Raw genomic sequence first — 21,770 nt, forward strand, 5'->3', positions numbered from 1 at the left:
CATGGTTTTAGCTATATGCAGTGATATTTTCTCCTTTTGGAAGGTAAATATTGAGATAATATCCCTTTCAATATACCTCATTGTTAAGTCTCACAGCTGCACAAATAGGTGTTGGGGAAGTAAGTGGGAGGAATCAAAAATATTTGAAGACAAAACTAGAATCTCTCTAACAGGATGTTTAAAGGTTGTCCTGTTGTTTAAAGCCAGATTTCTTTTTTTTTTCAATTCTTTTGGTCAGGTTGGTAGAAGTTTCTCATACTAAAAGTCTCAAGGCACAATAGTTGCTTGAACAGTTTGGTCTATGTACAGAGAAATTTCATTGTGTGCATACGAAGTCTGGTCTCAGATGCAGCACGGACCCATTCTGTGACAGAGATCAACCCTGAAGCTCAAGCTCAGTTCAAACAATAAACCAATCAGGAAACCTGCTGTATGTTTACTGGCCAGTGAGTCTGGAACTGCAGCAAGTCAAACTGGGTCTTAAGTGTGACATTTGATGACATCAGCTCCTGTTCATGTAGATGCAAAGTCATTTTATATGCCTTGTCTTTCTTTTCTCTGATATTTAACTTATATTTACCATAGAGTGAGGGTATGCAGATATGTAATTACTAATGGATGAATTACTATGTTACAGCAATTTGTGTGACTCTGTCCTCAGTCAGGTATGACTAAAGCTTAAACTTGGTGTATAACAATCACATAAGTAATTGAGGAAATGGATAGCATTTAGTGTAAATCTCTAAACTGGTACATTGGAAATCTTAGTTGAACTCCCAGTTCTGTTTCATTTGTCATGTGCACTCCTGGGGTAATGCTTCAGTTCCCCTACTTGCCAAAGTACTCCTGAATACTTGAGTTCTCCAAGACTTTTATCTATCCACAACTATGCCAGGAAAGGGTCGGTGTTCTTAAATGTCTTTTAAATTTTTAGATGAAATTTCTAAAAGAATAATACATAACTGAAAATGCATGGTAAGTCAAATGAGATTAAAGGAGAGTTCAGAAAAATGGGAGGCCCAAGTACTCTGTTCCTTTAGCAGGTGATATAGATCTTATTCTCTCTGAGGTTGTGCCCAGTAAAAGTGAAGAAACATAATAATATCTTCTTTTCTGAGGCTACCCAAGTCACTCAGAGTTTGAGCATCTTCTGGATCAGGAAGTACATCAAGTGTAGACAAGACTTTTGCTGGCCTGTGTAAACATATACAGCATGTGAAAGGTAGAGCAAATTTTCATGGATAAGATCTCCCTAGGGCCCTGGAATGTTACAACTCTGTGGTGCTTAATACCTCCAGGGACTACACCACCTTCCTGCACAGCATCCCATTTAAAGTGTACAAGCTAGCCTGGTAGTGAAAACAATTTAAGATGTGCAAAAGAAAAACGCTCGCAAGATGAATCCCACTATATGGTAAAAAAGGGAAGAAAAACAACCACCAAACAAAAAACAACCAACCAAAAAAAAAAAAAAACCAAGACAACCACCCACAAAAACCCCAAACGAACCAAACAAGTTGTAGCAAAATCCCATTGAAAAACTCTGTATTTATCAGTCTGATAAGATTGTTCTCCAGCCTAATACTGATCTAGCTGATCCACAGAGATTAACATTCTTTAGAAAATCCTATTTACTGCCTTAAAGTCATGACTTACTTAGTTCTAATTCTCCACAAAACATCCTGTGTGTTAGAAAATTCCAAATTATTTTTTCAATTTCTATTTCATTTGGGGGTTAGGGAAAGTGACCGACTCTTAAAGGTCATAAAATATAAACTTCTTGTTTATCAGCAGTTACAACTCATGGCTATCCTGTACCCTCATCCTGACTCTTCAAGATGATGTACTATCTTCCTGATCTTGCCTGAATCTAGAGGTTGGAATGCTGGAAGGTACTACATTCCACCTGATTGCCTAATAAATAAGAAACCAATGCAGATCTAAAGGGTGCATAATAAGACATGTATTCTTCCACCATGGACAACTTAGAGTCTTTAATTGCCATCCAAGGAAATGGGAAAATCTTGAGAAAGACAACCTGCATTTTTGCTTCATTAGGCACCAGAGACTTGTGTCAGCTGAGGAAAATTTCCACTGATTCCATTGAATAATGATGATATGTTTTCTGCTTTTTGTCCTTAAGATCATGCCTTTGAAAACTTCATGTTCCTTGGCAGTCATCAGTGCATGTCTTCCTTGGACTGAAGTCCCACCAGAGACAGAATGAAATTGTTTCTCTTAAGTCCACAAATCAGATTACAAAAATTGTATCTTATTTCATTGTCCCAATAGAGAAGCACTTAAAAAAAATTACTTAGCTCTTTTCTCTTTATTCCCCTTAACTTTTGTTTGAAGTAATAAAAATTTTGTCTAAACATTAGTTTGAAGTAATAAAATATTTATATTTTCTAAGTGAAATAGACCTGTCTTATACCAAAATTTATTATAAATCTGTTCTATTAATATCAACAAATACCAAGGCAGAAAACTGGTATATTAGCTATACTGTCACATCAGGAATTAATTTCAATTTTTATTCTCCACTGTTTGGATATGGCAGACTCCTGAGGTAAATGGGCAGAGACAGAATACTAAAGCATAATAAACTTTGAGTATTTTCAGTCTAACTGACAGATGATCAATAGAATTTCCATTGGAATGAAACAGATGTGAAAACCACATTCACTTCTTGCTGAAACTTCTCTCCTACATCATTAAATTCAACTAAGTAGTCATAAAAATGTAAAGTGAAATTGTTTTTTAAATTTACATTTGTAGCATAATGCAGCAAAATTTGTTTGCATTAGGAGGTGTTTGTTTTTCAGAGCATGTTAATTGAGATATGAGACCAGCCATGTATTTAGTGCTGGATAACTCCCCTGTCAAAGGCCTTTACCACACACTTCTAAGGAAAGCTGGTGGGTTTGCACCTAAACATTACAAAGCAATTTTTTCTCCTGTTGGTTAATGGTTGACTGAAGTCCTGAAGCAGGAGTATTCAGATTTCTTTTAAATAGCATCCATTCTGTGTTAATGCAAGAATTGCTGTAAACATTGTGTCCTCTTAAAAAATAATAATAACCGAGACTTTTGGTTTCCCTGTGATTAAAGAGTTTATGACAATGGAATTGTGTAACTGAAATGTTCAGTGAATATAGTATAGAAGCACTTCTAGTTCCTCTTTCCATTTCCTTGGTGACTAGTTCCTTTTCTGAGTAAAAATGGGATTGTTCCCGTAACCTTACTTTATTGTGTGTAGTTCTACCACATCTACTTCCTATACCATTACACTGTTAATTTTTATCTTTCTTTTACTGATTCCCTATATGTCATTTTAATCACACATCACAGTATGTCTTACATCTGCCGTCCTTTTTATTTTTTTTTAATTCAGATTTGACCAGATAGCTGTCTTTCAGATAAGAACTATATCATCTTTTGTACTGATGTTATTATATTCTGGCACATTATTCAAACTTCCTATTACAGTTTGACTTCTTTTACCTCCAGTGCAAACTGAAAAAAAACCCAACTTCACAGAGCTGTTGTTTTAGAAGTTTTGTGCTGTTGGTTTTATTGCTTTCCTTTTTTGTTCTTTTTAGGCTTTTTTTCTTTTTCACTTGAATGGGTACAGTTAATTTATATTCTTGATTTAATAACAGCAACAGTTGATACTGAAATGGCTTATTAGTTTGATAGAAAATAGCAAAATGTCCACAGAGGTAAATTGATTCCGTGATGAGATGATATTCCTTGCTGAGTGCTTCAGTCTGTTGTGAATATGCTCCTACATAAAGAGTACATGTAGCAAAGCCATAAACAGGGATCTTTATTTGTATGTGGGAGTAAGACAATTCTCTATGAAATTGAAGGCAATGAGAATTAATTAAACTAGCCTGTTTAAAAAGAGAAAAAAACAATTAAAAAGCAGACTCTGTTTGGCTGTCTGCCTACTAACTCACACACAGGCCACACACATCTACTTATTCACAAATGCTAAGTGTTCTGTGATGCTTGGAAACATTCAAAAGCTCCTTCAAAGAGTCTCATCATCAATCTTGCATGCTGTAATGTCCAGGATAATTGAATTTAAACACATAGCTAATCATAGGTAATCTCACAGTATTTCAGCTCTCAACAAATCAAAAAAAGGAATTTATGTTAGCTTTTTACTGCTGCTTTTACTAACTTCATGAAATACAGCCCTTTTTTTTTGTATCAATAAGTAAATTTATGGCAATTCTCAGAGGATCCATAAACTAGGTGCTAGAGATAAAATGGACATGCAAACCCCATCCTGAAAAAAATTACCCCAAAAAAAAAAAAAAAAAAAAAAAGAAAGGTGGGCAACATTATCCTTGGACTGGATGTAAAGAGAAGAAGAAGGTGGGAAGTTTACCAGTGGCACAAGTTGCCCCTAGAGGCTGAGCAGTCTTCATTTATGGACATTTTCAAGACTGGGCAAATTCCTGAGCCACCCAGCATGATCTTGTAGCTGACTCTGCTTGGAGTAAGGGGTTGGACTAGAGACCACCTGAGGCCCTTCCAGCCTAACTGCACTATAATTCCACGGAATTGTGCTATGATAATCTTTTCCAGTGGAGAAACCAGTGGTATGAACTTCGTGACTGAATTGAATGTCCAAGACTACAAAAATATTCTTGTTCACTTTTAACATAGACTAACTTGTATTCTGTCACTGACTAAAAAATTAACATAACCTGTATTTACAAAATTTAACCAATCCCACAGATAGGAGTCTTTCTCAGGTCACTCAAAAAGGAACTGTGCAACATATTTATTCAGTGAGTCACATGAAGTGAGTTGTTTGGCAAGGGTTCACATCCCTGCTTGGACTGTTGCTAGAGTACTTAACAACCAAAAGTGTACTTGTTAAGGATGCTTGGGGAATAGCAACATGACAGTTTCATGGAAGCATGAGGTATAATTGTTAATGAAGTTAAATACCTTATTTCCAATTTTTTTAAAAAAGCACTTTTCACACATGGTTACATTAATGTTTTTAAAACTATTATTTTAAACCACTAACCATTGGAAATCTTCTCTATTTTATGTTAGAGTGAATTCTGCAAAGAATCGTGCTAGTATTGGGAAGGTTTTATTATGCTAGTCAAACGTGCAATGTTAATTCTTTCATATGTAGTAAAAGGACTTCAAGTGGAACTAAAACTAAAGCAGAATTTTCACTTGATCTGTCAGGAGAAGATTTATATATAGGTATAACTGCAGAGAAGTTGTGATGAAATATTGTTAACTTAAATTCCTGAGATTTTGGTAATCCTAGACACAAAAAAGCAAACAGTACTAAAGAAAGTATTATTATGCCGTACTGTAGTAGAAGGATTTTTACCTTTAAGACTCCTGTTTGCCTAGAAGCAAACATCCAGAACCAGAAACGAACTCTACAGACCCCAAGACTAGCTGGGAAGAATTTGGAGGTAGTTATCCTTGCGCTGTTTCCTTCCTTCTGGGCGGATGAGTTTACATACAAAAAACTCTGTCCTTTACCTTAATAAAAAGATAAAAAACATTTAGAGATCTTCAATACTATTTTATGCTTGAGTTTATAAGCATGTTTATAAACACAGAAACTAATATTTTTTTTATCTTTTTACTGCATACATGTACACCATACCTTGGCTGTATGGAGATCTTTCTTGCTAATGCTTTGTGTATTTCATTGAATTGTAGAATAGTTTGAGTTGGAAGGGCCCTTAAAAATCATCTAGTTCCAACCTCATGCCATGGGCAGGGATGCCACCAAGTTCATCAGGCTCCTCAAAACACACCCAGCCTGGCCTTGAACACGTCCAGGGATGGGGCATCCACAACTTCTGCACAAATTTTTCCAGTGTCTCACTGCCTTCTGAGTAAAGAATTTCTTTCTAATTTCCTATTTTCTAATCTAGGTCTCTCCTCTTTTGGTATAAAAAGATGTTCCTTGTCCTAGATGTCCCTTGTGCTAAACAGAATCACGGAATAACCTGACTTGGAAGGGACCCACAAGGATCATTAAAGTCCATCTCCTGGCCCTGCACAGGACACGTTAAGAGTCACCATGTGCCTGAGGGCATTGTTCAAATGCTTCTTGAACTCCATCAGGCTTGGTGCTCTGACCATTTCCTGGGGAGCTGTTCCAGTGCTCAACCACCCTCTGGGTGAGAAACCTTTCCCTAATATCCAACCTAAACCTGATGGACTGATAGATATTTCTAAGTATTACAGGCTGTTGGCAATTTGGGCAAGCGATTCCTCTGTAGCTAATGTGAATATATCTCGCCTGGGTAATTTAAAAGTAAATTACAAATCTGGATAATTTTGTAAACACATTTGCTCTAATTTTGTTTTCCTTTTGCTTAACTTTTTATTAACTTTTTTTTTCTTAAAATTGCTGGGTAATTTCACAGAAACAAAGAACTAATTAAGTGACAGAAACGGAAATAGAAAAGCACGCAAAATCTCCTTAAAAAGCCAGGGGCTAGCAGTTGTTTTGTTATTGCATTGCGTCAAAGTAACAGCAAGAAAGCAAGTCAAACTACTTATTTGCAAGAAACAGCTTGCCTGGAACAGCTGCAATAGTTTCTACCTCTACCTTGTCTGTTCTGTCCCTTTCCAAGAGGAATGCACTTCCAGATTTACAGTCTGCAATACAAAGTAGTAGGAATGTCTGCAGAAACTGTGAATTGTGGTAAATAAGCAGTTCCCTCATGATCAGGTGAGCAGTTCCTGCAGCAGGTGCAGAATAAAAGAAAGGGGAGGCTAAATGAATTGGAAAGAAATAGCTACAGCCACCCATGATAAGGTGCCTCTGTTGATTTTGAAAACAAAATACAAAAAAAAGAATCAAAACCTGGAGATGATGCTGCTCACAAACCCAAGAGAAAAACAGTAGAAATTGTGATACTTCTAGATTGAATACTAATTATACTTTGCTGATTAGATGGAAATTAAGATAGTGTTTCTAACCATTAAGTCTTCTGGAAAGAAAGCTAACTACTTCTCAAATAGAGATTGGTACATTTGTGATAGAAATTAACATCCTACCCATATATATATTGTATAATAAAAGAATATATTATTTAATATTTATGTAATACTGTATATAATTATGCTTACTACATGACACAGATTACTGTAATTGCCTAGCAATACATTTCATTCTCCTTAAAATCAGTAGGCATTCTGGTAGCAGTTTGTTAGAAACATCTTGGGAAGAACTTCTATATTAAGATTTCTGACAAGCCAATGCCAGGGAGGTAAGTTAAATGAAGGTAGGAGTCTTAAGCATTTCACTCACACCCATACACTTTGCTCCTCATCCTGCATATGACTGTGTGTTTTTCTAAAATTCATTAGGATCATACCACACTCCAGAAAAAGTAGATTATTTAAAAATATTGACAAGGAGAAGAGCCAGTTACAATTTCAGAGAATTCATCTTTTAATGTCAAAAGCTGATATTATGTAGCTGAAATTTGTTATTAGAATAGAATAAATAGAATAGAATAGAATAGAATAGAATAGAATAGAATAGAATAGAATAGAATAGAATAGAATAGAATAGTATTATTTCAGTTGGAAGAGACCCAAAATGATCATCTAGTCCAACTGGCTTATCAATTTAGGGTTGCCCAAGATAAAGAATGTTGTTAAGGGCATTGTCCAAATGCCTCTTAAACACTGAAAGGCTGGGGGCACTGAACACCTCTAGGAAGCCTCTTCCAGTGTTTGGCTTCCCTATTGGTAAAGAAATGCTTCCTAATATCCAGTCTGAACTGCTCCTGGTGCAGCTTTGAGCCATTCCCATGCATCAGCTGGCCACTGAGATGTGCTGTTATCTTGGTACGGATCCACACTTTTGTAGGTTTTTTGTAAATTCAGTGAATATGTTACTTTTCCAGAAGTGATGTAGTACACGTGGCAATACCTGGTGTGTGGTCAGTATGAGGACTTGTTTGTGCAGCACTGTTGCTAATACTCCAGTCAAAATCATCAGTAGTGTCTTGTATTAATCCACATACAGTTGTCCACTCTTGATCCTGTATTTCAAAGTTACAGCTTCCAGGAATATTTGTGTAGTAACCTGAAAATACAGCAAAAAGTAAATTATCCTCCCAGCTCTATGTAAAGGTGCTATAATATGCACACTAAACATGGTAGTGGAAAGGGTTCTGTATGGCTAACGCAGTGATTCCCTGAATTCCATGTATGGACATAAATAATATGTGATAGTTAATAAGGAAAGGAAAAACTAATTCTTTGCTTTAAGAACAGGTATAAACTTTATTACAGATAAATGCCCATGTAACTCTTTAGGACAAACCAATGACTGCCAAATTTAGTTCTTATCCAAGGTGAATGGAAAGAATGGCTTCCAGACAATTAGCTAGCAAAACTGGACTGCCCTTCCACAGTGGCATTTTTCATAAGCATGTGTTAGCCTTGTGAATGAACGTTATGTCTGATGGCAGCTTTATGATGAGAGATATGTTTTAGTGATTAAGACACTCACTGACTAAATTCAGGAGACCTGAGTTAAACTGCCCATTTCTAACTCTGCTTCTGATGCTTCACATGACTTTGGAAAGGAATTAATCAACAAAATGATATAAATGGTTTGGTACAGATGAATCAAATAGCACCACAACCTCCTCTGTTGACTCCAAAACATCTTTTCCTTAGTTATAAAGCAGAGGCAGCTACACAACTGCTGAGTGAGAGTTAGGACAACACTTGTGAGATGACTTTGGAAATATGTTCCAAACTATTAAGCATCACAATCAGCCATGTTTTTAGAAACAGGTCTGACTGTGACTGTTCAGAATGGATTTGAGGATTTAGACTATGTTCCTCGATCTAGAAATATTCTGCAATATTAAAATACAACTAGTTATGTGTCATTGTCTGGGTATAAAGGATATAGATAAAAAGAATAGATTTAATTACCTCCTGGTGATCTGGTTTGTGTTTTTTCCTGTTTTTTACTTTGATGCTAAAAGAAAAAAATAGGCCATTCTTTATGAAAATAACTTAGCATTATCATAAACCTGCTTATGACCAAGATCTGCACACACACTGTAGCCATGCAGACTTTTGTTCTCTGTAAAAAAAAGTGCCCCTTAGTTAAATGTATAAGACAAATATCTAAAAATATGTACAATTTTGATCCAATATAGGTTATTCACTGGATCAAAATCCTGTATACTAGGAGAAGAATTTGCACTGTTCTGCAATGTATGTGTATCTGTAATGTACTGTACTGCAAGGACTGAAGTGTCTCCCCTGAGCACAGCCTGAGGGAGCTGGGACTGTTCAGGCTGGAGGTGAGAATGCTTAATGGGATTTTGTCAGTGTATATAGATACTTTCTGGAATGGTTTAAAGAAGAAAAAGACAGACTTTTCTCAGCGGTGCCCACTGTCAGGACAAGAGGCAATGGACACAAACAGAGGAAGCAATTTTTAAGGTTAAGGAAAAAACCTTTTTTAGCTGTCAGGCTGGTAAAACACTCAAATAAATTGCCCAGATAAGTTTTGGAGTCTCCATTTTTGAAGGTATTCAAACCCTGAGTGGCACAGCCCTGTGCAACCTGTTGCAGTGAATTGCAGTTTGAAGCAGGAGGTTCAACTAGATGATCTCCAGAGGTGCCTTTCCACCTCAGTCCTGTGATTTTGCTAGTGCTGGTCAAATGCAGTGAGCATCTGCATGGCACTGTATGACAAACATCACATAAGCCAAATAAAACCTAACTCCAACAATAAACACCCTCACACATAGGTAGACCAAAGGGAACCCATTAATTGAAAAAACCAAGTACATTTTCTTGTACATATCTGACAAGATCAAAGTCCAAATCCATTTAGGATTTACACTAGTCATAACAGAATACCTGACTCCAGGATTTTTACCCTAATATATTAACAGTGCGTTCAGAAGGCAATTATTAATAAATATTTATGAACAGTACTTACTGGCTTAAGAGTCATGTGACCTATCTGCACCTGCTGGGTGGTTTTTTTAATGGGTAAGCATACCCTATTTAGAAGCCAACAGAAGAAGATTGCTCCATTTATTGGAAAAAATTGCTTTTATTTCAATAATTTAAGCACTCCTCTAGTTGATTCATCAACACTGAGGTTTGCTATCTGTGTGTATACTTGGCTGCAATTCATGAAAATTGAAACTGCTTTCATGTGTGGTTTTTTCACCTCGGTACTTCCAGCAGCTTACTGAAAGAGAATGAAAATTTTCCAGGATTGCCTGACTGGACTGCATGAAACACAGAGTAAGTAATTTCCACAAGTTTATTAAAAAGAAAGTCCACCAGCCTATGTGGACGCAGTTCATTTCATCCAGGTTCTGTTGTAAATCCTGCATACAGGAATTGCTCCTGAGTAGATTATGGTCCATTTACTTCTTTGGAGTTACATTAAAGAAAAAAAGTTACTGCATAAAACTGTAGTAGAATGTGAAATAAGCTCAGACCTTGAGCTCAGTGCAAAGGAGAAAACTTCAGACAAATGTGGCCATAACCACTTGTGATGGGACAGGTTAGGCCATGAAGGGATTTCTCTGTGCCTGCTCTGCTTTCTTTTCTGATTAAGCATCTCCTGTTGCCTTTTCATTAAAAAAATCAGGTTTCCATATCTAGAAGGCATTATGTGCCCTTTAATGTTGTTTATTCCCATCTATAAGATATATGCTCAGGAAGAAAGTGTGTTTAAATATAAGGCATCAATTGTTGGGACTAAAATAGAGCAGACAGGGAAATATTATACCTGAGGCTTATCTGAGTATTCTGAATGTCAGATTACTGTATCTCTGCATTACACTTTGGTAGCAGCAGTAAGACTAAAGACTGAAGAAAATATTTTTATGTATCTACAGCCTTTCCATCTACAATAAAAAGATATCTCAGTCTATTTTTTAAAAAGTGAATATCAGCAATTATTTTTTTTCTCCCCTTGGAAAAGCTTTTCTTCAGTATAGCAAACACTGAGTTGCTTTACTGTGATTCAAGATCATTTATGGCCTGAAATGTTCCCATCTGTTATCTGACTAAAAAAAGAGTCCTTCCAGAAAACACACAACAACACCCTCCCCCAATGAAGCTACTATATCCTCTAACAATATTTAGAGAATAAATCAAGTGCCTCCATCGTTTTCTAAGTGTCTTTACTGAACAGTTCACTTTAGACAGTAATTCAAATTTACTGTGTGCCTGTTAGGTCTGGAAAATGTTACAAAGGTGAGTTTATAGAGTATTTTGCTGAACTTACTTTGCCAAATTCCTGAAAAAGTATTAATACTTTGTAAAAGAAATACAGATTGCTGTTTAAAATCTATCTTGCAGTCTACTTTTAAAAAGCTAGTATTTTTAACTTCTCATCCAATGTAAATCCATTTCCATGAATATGATTCACAAAGTTCACTGCAACACAAAGCACCACAAGAGGCAGAAATCAGAAATACTGACACTACCTTCAGCTTTTGTACTTCAGAACTGTTATTTACTTTTATGAAAGGGAGAAACTCCAAGTTAAATCTCCTATAGTGATATCTTAGCATCTCTCTCAGTAAGTATGTAAGTCTGATGTTTGGCTAAAGCATTTTAATGTGCATCATCCAGTAAAGGGTCATTAGTTTTGTACTCCTGTTCAGTCAAGCCTCTAGCAAGCCCATGCTAGAAAAAATGCCTTTGATTTTCAAGGGATCAAAAAATATTGGCTTAGTTCAATGAAGTACTTTTACTTCCACAAAGGATGAAGGATGAATTGATGTTGTGATACATTTACTCTCTCTATCAAGTTTACTTTTGGGCATACCTACATCATGGAAGAATTTGACCCTCGGCTCAAAGACTAACAATTAGACTGATCACTGAACTGTATATATGGACTATGTAATCTTCCAACTCCAATGTCCGGTCCAGACAGAAACTGTAAATAAACAAAGACATGGAGCAGGAACAAGGGCACAATGTTTTACTGCTTCTGAGTTTTAGAATTGGAAAGCCTGTTAACTTGATCCAGATTTTAAAAGGAGCTGTGTTCTTCCATCTCAATCAGCCGCAGTGAAGAATGCCTACAGACAAATTTTGTCTCAATATTCACTAGGACTTAGGAAAACATAAACAGACTTGATTTTTTCCAACTGTTCTGTAATAGAGAAATGACAACAAAATATTTTCACAGCTCTGCAGTAGAAGCAAGAACAAACAATGAAACTGTATTCACTCTACTCAGATCACAGACAGAATTCATTTGAAAGGAAAGACAAGCTTATTTTTAAATATTCACCTTTCTATGGCAGAATCATGCCTAAATGTTATTGTACACAAGTTTGCTTGCTTAGCTTTTCCACTCAACATTGATATTTCCTTTCAACACGTTTTCACATTAATAAATGAGTTTACATTTGTTCTCAGAGTTAATTTGTATTAGTAACTCATTGATTTAATTCCTCAAGTATGTTTTTAATCCTTAACCTTATTTTGGCCTTGATATGGTTTTTATTCCCAGTATTTAACCTTTGGTTTTAGCAAGCTACATTTTTGCAACTAAATCACACTTAAATACTTTTTGCAGCAAGTACCTCTGAGGATATAAAGATGTCAGACATTCCGAGCTGGGGAGAAGGCAACCTGCTTGTGATCATCTTCTGAGTGAATCATCTGTGTGAACTCACCTAAACTATGCTACAGAATTTAAAGTTATAATTTTAACTGAAGATTACATTAATACACAAAGAGATACTTACTGCAGTCAGCTTCATCTGATTGGTCTTCACAGTCTGGTTTATAGTCGCAGATGAACTGAGACTCTATGCAATTCTCATTCCCACACACAAAATCAGTGAGGGCAGGGCATTCCCTGGGATTCTCTCCAACTGAAACCAACAAGACATTTAAATCAATATTGTAATAAAACCAAAGGGTGCTCTTTTTAATTTGTTTAGCCATTATACATCATGGCGTAAGGGTTTTACTGCTTCCAACAGATGTTATTTGGTCTTACTCTTTTAATGTTGCATTATATGTTTCTAGACTACTCTATTTGCCTTGCCCAAAGCTTCAAAGGTAGAATTTTTTGGCTGGAAGAAAATTCAGTTCAGCATCAACATAACAGTTTGCCTCATATATTTGTTGTGGACATTCCATAAAAAACAGGTTCTGTGAGCTGTTGAAAAGCAGACAGGCAAAAGGATTTATTCTGCTCATAATTAGAATATATTGTTCTGAAAATAACATTTTAGCCGAGAAAAATCACTGTTATATGTATTTGCATAATACATAAACTCTTAAAGCCTTTCTAAGACATTTAACTTTTTTTTTAAGAGTTTAGACAAATTGTTGCTCTGATTGTGTGAACCGCCCATGTAGGGATCCAGAGTGCCAAGAATATTTCTCTGCCTGTTTTTAAGGGTTCTCACGCCCCTGAACAACACTGTTTTAGCCTCCAACCTTGGAAAAAATTACCAACGGTCAGACAAGAACTAGAAAATACAGTGGTGTGAATTAGGTGATAGACTACTATGTAAGATTGTCACAGGGTGGAAAATTTAGAGGTTTTGGGCTTCTCTTTGTAGTAAATAGACAAGAGTAAAAAATATCAAAATGGAGGATTGTTGTTCTCTAAACCTTCTTCTCCTTCTTCTACTACTCCATGTTCTGCAGTAAAAGTAGTTTGGAAGGACTGGATAGAAAATTCCGCAGTACCTGCCCATGTTACTGAATAATTGGTAGGAAAGTGAAAATAATGTATGTTTTTAGTAACTATTGGTTAAAATATCTTTCAAAGACTTTGTAAATCTTGATAGAGAGGCCTCACTCCTGCTATTCTGCACTCTATGCTGTACCTGGGTTATGCTAGTGGCTCAGTTCCTCTGATAAGACTTAATAAACAACTATCTGGAAGCATTGAAACTCAAGGAAAAGTCTCGGTTTATTTTTGAAACTCCTTGCAAGGACTTTCAGCAAATTCTCTCCCATCTGGAGGGACTCGATTTACGGCACGGTTCAGTGTCACGCCCAGAAATTTCTCTTATGGTATTTAATATACAAATCTTTTTTACAACAATTTGTGTTCATCTCTGAAGGTGAGTGAAAATGATCTCATAAAATGAGAGTAACTTAGTAACTTGCACATAAAACATTAGGTTCAAATCCTAAGAGTGCTGAGATTCAGCCATCCCTGGACTGTAAGACTATAAAGGAACTTACGTAAGTTATTTTTTAGTTCAGTGCACTATGTGTATAATTTCAACTAACACTAATTGAAGCAGTTCTGATAGCCTCAAATGCAACACTTCAAAAGCACTCTGGTAACCTTAGATTGCCTTTCAGTCTAGAGCTTCAAGTTCTGCAAAAAGGCATTTAGAAGAATTAATTTTTACTGTGTTCATTGTAATGTGTTTCATTTTTTCCTTCAAACATGACTAAAATGTGTCATATTGTTAAACACAGGCTGATCAGAACACCATGATATTTACCTTTGTGCAGGCCCATATTGCCAGAGGAGTTATTATTGTTGTCAGGATATTAATCTCTTCAAACAGTGGTGCTTACTGAATTTTACAGACTGAGGAACTGCATTCTCATTGACGCAGAATAGGAAAAGAGAACTAAACTTTTGGTTTAGTTTCAACATGTAATCAAACTAATATTAAATAGAGTGAAAATACAGAATTAAAATGTAATTCAAATATTTTAAATGGATAGTACAAAAGAGAAAAAAATCAGTGCTAATCTTGGTTACTTGCAGGACCTTAAGACTTAAATTTTCAGCTTTGAAATACAGAAGTCCCTGTGCACTCACACACACACAAAAAAGTCCGTTTCCAAGTTGATATCTGTCTCATTATTTTAATTTTTAATTTTTTACTGTCAGTTTGATCTGATTAGTGTCAGGGAATCCACACCATGAACAGCTTGTCATGAATTAGATACATGAAGCGCTGCAGCTAATTTTTACAGAGAATCCATGTGGCAGAAAGCCCTTAGCAGAGGAGCAGATTCCTGAGAAAAAAATTGACGTAGGCATTTGTTAAGGCAGTTTTCACACCTCTCCAAAATGATGTGATAAAACCTGGCTGAAGATACCACTAAGAATTCATTAATATGGCTTATCCTAAATTCCAGAAAGCCACCTAATAGCTGACCTTGGCAGGGCCCTCTCAAGACCTCTCTAGTCCAAGCCACTGCTTCAGCCATCTCTAGTAGAGCAGGTTGTGCAGTACCATGTCCACTTGGGTTTTGGATATATCAATAAATGGAGACTCAACAACCTCTCTGCACAACCATTTCTTGTGTTGGGTGACCCTCACAGTAAAGTGTTTTATTGTGTTCACATGAAATTTCCTGATTTTTGAATTTGTGCCCATTGCCTTCTGTCAGTAGGCACTTTTGAGAAGAGTCTAAAACCCTTATCTTCACTCCCTCCTTTGCACTGGAAATGATGCACAGGAAAATTAAACAACTTCTTTAAGTCATTAAGTGGCTTAAATAATGCCATAAATTAGGAAATCGCAGAGCCATTAGCATACAGTAACTTTCACATCTTAGTTCACTGCATATGAAAGGGGTACATTATCACCATACAGGAGAGTGACTTTTGAAAATCCCTGACTTTGTGACTGATCATATTCCATACGATTACCTACACAGAGCATCATTATGTTATGTTATGTTATGTTACTCTATCATTTATATTTAGGAATCAATTACAGTTATTAGGGTTTTTTTAAAAAACAAGCAACTATATAATACTTCAAACATACCATAAACCAGCATTTAATAATATTATTAATCTCTTTGGTTATCCTAGAATAAAACCTGTGATTCTTTTATCTCAAGAGGTGTGCATGTCATGAAGTCCAAACACTATTTATGTATCTATGAATTTTATCCTTTTGGAGTAAGACCTTGTTTACATGTAATTTTAGGGATACCAGATTAAATTTATGATAATGATGGAGTTTCTGCCACAGTCTTTGGCAGAGAGAAATAAAATCCCTCTTCAAATTATCAGACTGTAATTAGCACAGTTTAACCAAATGTTCTAAACTCTATTTGGAATTATGGCATAAAAAATCAACTTTCCATAGTACACTCATTCTGGCCAAAACTCCTACACCAGCTAAAAAATAAATCGAAACAAGAAATACAGTGTGGTTTAACCATAAAACGCAACGTCAGTGTCAGCAAACCCAAAGACAAGTTCACACAGAAGTTGCAGCTTAGAAGTTGCTTAGAAGTTTCATTTTTACAAAACATTCTTCAAATATAATATAAAAAAATCAATTTAATCAGAAAAAAATATACTGACAAACATATGGGAAAGTATGTTAGAAACTGCTTTGAACAAAAAAAAGAAAGGACATTTAAACATTATGTTTTGGTCTTTCTTCTCCTCCAGTTACTTATTCCAAAAATCTGTGGGATCTGAATACTATATAGATATGCTGCAGGTCAAAAAACAACAATCCATTCCTTTCCCAGGAAAAAAAAATCATTATAGGCAGCAGAAAATTCAACCCAAACCAAAATAAAAGAATACAGAATATAAAACACAAACACAGATAAGAATTCAATGGCTTATGATAACAACCAGCCTTCGGATCAGCATAGAAATAACTAGATTAATAAGAATCAGTAGACCAATTAAACCATTTCTTTTCTCATAGGTCAAAGTTATCTGGCAGCAGCACATATCCTTATAAATCAATTTCTTCCCTTACATTAAATACTTGTGGATTTAATTGTTTTAAGTTAAAAAAACCCAACCCAACAAACTATATTTGTGGTACAGAAAAATTATAACATTTTATTATGCCTATTTACTTGGTTTCCCCTCAGTACTGCAGCTTTTCCAAAAAGCCAGGACACCACAAGAAACTAGCACAAGACATATTTTAGATGAAGTAGTAACTAATGACTTCATGTTATGCAAATCCCTTCACCAAATGAAATGGCAGTACTTGAAAAGGAAAAAGCATATACAGGATATCACTTTTCAATTAAGTACAACTTCGTAGTGATGCAGCAAAGAGCCATGTAATCTTCTAAGTAGTTTTAAGAAGCCAATAGAACTGGCTTGGCTTCTGGATCACTAAATGGTACGAAATAAGCATATTAAGGATGGTTTCTGCAGAACTTTCATTTACATACACTTGCTTTCCTTTCTACATATTTTGTTCTGGACAATGCAATTCTCAGAATACCAGCAAAGATAACATCTTCCCTAACAAGGATACCTGTGTGTGCTTGTATACATGTAGAAAGCATGCAAGACACAGATGCTCATCATGCATACCACAAATAAACTGTGACTCTGTTGTGGATACAGCACAAGCTAGAGCTTTATTTATTTTATACCCATGTCCAGTATATATTACCTATGGAAGACTAACCCATATAATAGACATAGAATTTATAGACATGACAAGATTCATTTGGAGAGAGCTGATAAATAAAACATTATTAACCGAGACTTTTTTTTTCAATTACCAGGAAAGGACTGACTATGAAAGAAGTCACAAAACCAGTCTTCTTTCCTTTAAGTTTGCTACTAGAGGACAGCAAGAGGTCACTGACTATTTCTCTGACTCTCTGAGTACAAGAGCTTACTTGTACCAATGATCTGTAAGATTAAATATTCCTGTGATATCCATTACATCTAAAATCACAGAAAGAACCAGACAACTCAAATATCAGTCCTAAGCTATAGATCTGCATCGTCTGAAACAAAATGGATAAGGCCAAAAATATTTAAGTTTCATAGATAGCACTAAATAGCATATATTTGGTGACACAGAGTGAATGTTTAAAATACTTATTAAAGAAGTGACTGATCATGCAGGAAGAGATGCTGTAGTATTACAACACTAAAGACATAGGTTGTCAGAGGTTGTGTTTGGCCAACTCTTTGTGCTTTTGAAAGGCATAGGGTGGCAAAATGATTAGGGTTCCTAAAGGCTGCAGTGAATAAGACCTTGAGCTGTGTACCTTGAGGGTGTACCTCAAGGTCAAGTGCACTGAGCTGCTGTTTAGCAAGAGACTCATCTCTGCTCTCCAAGAGAAACACGTGTGCTCACTCCATACACGTACAGCACCACCATGTCAGCAGTGTGAAATGAAACACAAAATGCATATTCAAAGGAAATTAGACTTTTTTCCCACTATTTGTCTTTTTAGAAATTACAATCCTTCCTGAGTAGAAATGTTTTCAGATTAAAGTTGAAAATTCACCTCTTTCTATTTTTTGTTGTTTAAATTGTTTTGCTTAGTGGAAGTACTTATACCACTTCTCTCCCCTCTTTCACAATACTTGAGATATAGAAACAATCAAAGATTAAAAAAAATAATTAAAATATCTTGTTGAAAATATGATTCAACTAAAGGAAATTTAATTTGCAAGTTTTACCCTTTGTTTAAATTGGAATTTGTGAAATACACACTCTTGGAAGGTTTCATTACTCAACTGTACTCTGAGATTCAGAAATAATGAAACACAACTTTCATCAAGCTTTTCCTTGCTTACCTAAATTGTTCAGTACTCTTTTCTGCATGACTTTTTATTGAACATTAGAATTGTATTAGCAAACCCATCAATAATGATTCTCTCCATGGATGACCTTGGAAATCTATTGCAAAGAAAACTAGATGAAAAGTTTCTACTCAAGCAAGCTAGATATAATTTCAAATAGGGTTCTTTTATAATTCTAAAACCACAGAGAATTCTCCTCATGGAATAGACCACTCAAAAGGCCAGATTTAATTCAAAGATATGTTTTGACTCCAACATAAACACTAGATCTAGCAAATTATATTGACTCTCAGGAGAGACTCTGACCTGTAGATACAAAATTCTGCCAAAGCACTTCCCAAAGCTGTTCAAAGCAAGCAGTACTGTGCCTAAGGCCCCCAGATAACCTGGAAGAATAAAAAAATTATTCATAGTTCTGGAAATGTAGAATTGGCTCTGGCTCAAGCAATACAAAAGATAAGAAAATTCTCTTTAACTTCCAGTGCTGATATCATGGAGTATATAAATCCACAGGAGACCAGAATAGAAGCTTTTATATTTGATAAAGACTGAAAGACCAGCTTTGGCTTAGAGATATCAGCAGGATAAGGATCTCGTACTCATAGCACTCTTATATAGGGATCTACCATAGTTTGCTTAATACCAAAGGAGACATGAGGGAGAAGCACTGAGGGCTGAGCAATGAACGAGGGTCTGCTTGTTTTAGACTTTATCTCTTTGGAATCTGCAAGTGGTAAAAGAAAGGGAGAAGAGGACACAAGGTAAAAAATTATGACATGCTTTTGCAGAAAATTCTATTTCCCAGTAATTAGGAACATGTTCAACCAGATAAAATTATTTCCTGAAACAATTTGACACGTGATCTCTACTTCTTGGTCCTTTTCCCCCTCCTTGTCTCTCCTCTATGCTAAATCCAGTGTAGACTTAAGATTGTACCTCAGAAAGTTCGGATGAATAGATTATTCTTGGAGCTTTTCAATGATATTTACACTACAAAATGACTGTCAAACTGTTGCTTCCACTGTTATGCAGAATCAATCAAAGCCACTCAATCACAGCACTCTTCAGTTATCACAGATATCTTAAAAGCATCTCATATGAATATTTTATTTTTATTTTGTCCTTATGTGGTCCACAGAGGTTGTTGTGACAGATCAAGGGAATGGATTACACAGTGCAATCTGCAATTATCTGCAACAAGGAGACACTTCCTCAGCTGAGTGCTCTCCCCATCTCCGCAGAATTGCTGTTAGATGTGAAATTCATCTTGGATGTCACCTTTCACCAAGGTGTATGATGGGTTATATGCAGTTTGGCTGTACTGGAAGGGTGCCTACCTTCTAGAGTAATTGCATATGAAAATGAACTTGGGCTGGGACAGTGGTCATTATTCTAGTACCATCTTTATGGACAAAGATTGTAAGGTTAGAAAAAAGAGATAAGGTCCATTCACCTCTACCCTGTACATTTTACTAGCCATAAAAAGCCTTCTCCTGTGGCTCATTTGAAATAGGTGGAGTCAAGAAATCTACCATTGGATATGAGGAGTAAGCAAAATGTGAAGTAAATGTCAAAATGATGAGATTTTAATTTTATGCTGAAAACACCAGTTTACAGCCATATGCTAGCAAATCAAATTATCTTTGGAGTCAGCAACTCTTCTTCAACAGTTTCCCATGAGATAAACAGAAACTTAAAATGCCACTGAGATCTCTTCATGAAAAATGAGGTAAAAGTTATTTCTTGTTTCTCATATTCAAAATCTGTGACAAATGCTCTCGTGCATATTACTAATACATCTCTGAGAGTTGCAAAAAGATGGGGAACAAATCTTTTGGTTAAGATCATACATTTTTTTACATAAGCAGAAACAGCAATCCTAGTTTACAGGTATGTCAATGACTTCTGAACAGTGCAGTAAAACCTACACAATTCTGTGGTTTTCAAGCTGGTGCTGTATTTCCCTTTATTCCATTTTTAAATTTTTTTTTAAGAAGGTTGTCAAATGCAATTCATTCCCTGAATGCAGACTGTATCATATTTGCCCCTTTTGTAAAAATTAATTTATATTTTTCAAACATTTCTAGAAAGTCTAAATATTCAATGATGTTCAAGCATTCTGACTTGTGCAGGAATTCACATCTTCACCCAGTGTAACTCGGAGCTCTGGCAAGCTGGGATGAGGGAGTCTGTATTTCCTCCTCATCTGTCCTGAGCATGTTGCCTTCCCCACTGAGTCCTTCCTACAAGGGCATTGGGGATGTCCTCTGAAAGGCAGCTGTGGCTGATCTTCACATTGCCAAAAGGGAGATTATTTCTTGTCTAGAACCAAATTGTGCACATCTGTACCCTCTGCTGAGTGTATCTGAGTTCAGTAAAATTTTCCCTCAAATTATAAAGTACATTCATGTTAATGTATGTTACACTAAGCCAAATTAAGTTAAAGCTACCAAAATTTCTAGACTTCTCAAAATGAGCTTTTTTTCCCTGTAATGAAGGAGATTCAATATGTAGCAGAAAATTTTCAATTGACAGCTCATGATGAAATCGAAGAATAATTTCCTTCTAAAGGCAAAATCCAAATATTAGACTAACAATTAAGAATTTTTCTATTCATTTCAGCACATTTACTGAGCTGTTTTAGACAGGTCATGTGATCCCAGTGCTCCATGTCAGAATACCCTGACACTCACCTATTTACAAAAACAAGGGAAAGACATTGTGAATCATTAAAATATTTGAAGGGGGGAAGAAAAGAAAATTAAAAAACTCGACATACATTCTGTCTGAATGGCAGTGAATATCTTTAGTAACTAATTTAGGTGTGACAGCTTTCTCTGTCTGAATTCCCTTCCCTCTCAATTCAGGGCCAGATTTGTACTGAATACTTCTATTATAAGAGTTTGAACTTCTCTCAAGTGTTTGAGAAGAAGGGACTAAATTCTCCATTAAACGTAAAGCTTTGTGTGATACGTAGCTGAGGATTCAAAGGAAACACTGGCTTGTTTTACAAATAAAAAAAAGCTGGCCTACGTACACAAACACTGGGATGTTTTAGTTATTGTCTCTCTGATCTGCAAAGCTAGGATGGAATTCTAATGAGAAAGGATTTTTCTGTTGAGACTTTCAAAGCTTCTTGTTTATGAGAGCGTGGAAGCAAAGTTGTTCAAAGGATTTCAGTACCTTCACCTATGGTCTTTGCCAT

At 35.8% G+C, this 21,770-nt stretch overlaps 1 protein-coding gene across 1 annotated transcript in view; it reads right to left on the reverse strand.

Moving 5' to 3' along the window:
- MALRD1 (MAM and LDL receptor class A domain containing 1) overlaps positions 1–21,770 on the reverse strand; it is a 242,766-nt gene that overhangs the window by 69,083 nt on the left and 151,913 nt on the right. The window contains exons 29-31 of the mRNA XM_069004716.1: positions 12,780–12,908; positions 7,949–8,104; positions 5,372–5,529 (exon numbers count right to left, since the gene is read on the reverse strand). Coding sequence (XP_068860817.1) covers positions 5,372–5,529; positions 7,949–8,104; positions 12,780–12,908 — 443 coding nt within the window. The remainder of the gene's footprint in view (positions 1–5,371; positions 5,530–7,948; positions 8,105–12,779; positions 12,909–21,770) is intronic.

The sequence above is a fragment of the Aphelocoma coerulescens genome, chromosome 2 (assembly GCF_041296385.1).
Source record: "Aphelocoma coerulescens isolate FSJ_1873_10779 chromosome 2, UR_Acoe_1.0, whole genome shotgun sequence".
Taxonomy (NCBI): domain Eukaryota; kingdom Metazoa; phylum Chordata; class Aves; order Passeriformes; family Corvidae; genus Aphelocoma; species Aphelocoma coerulescens.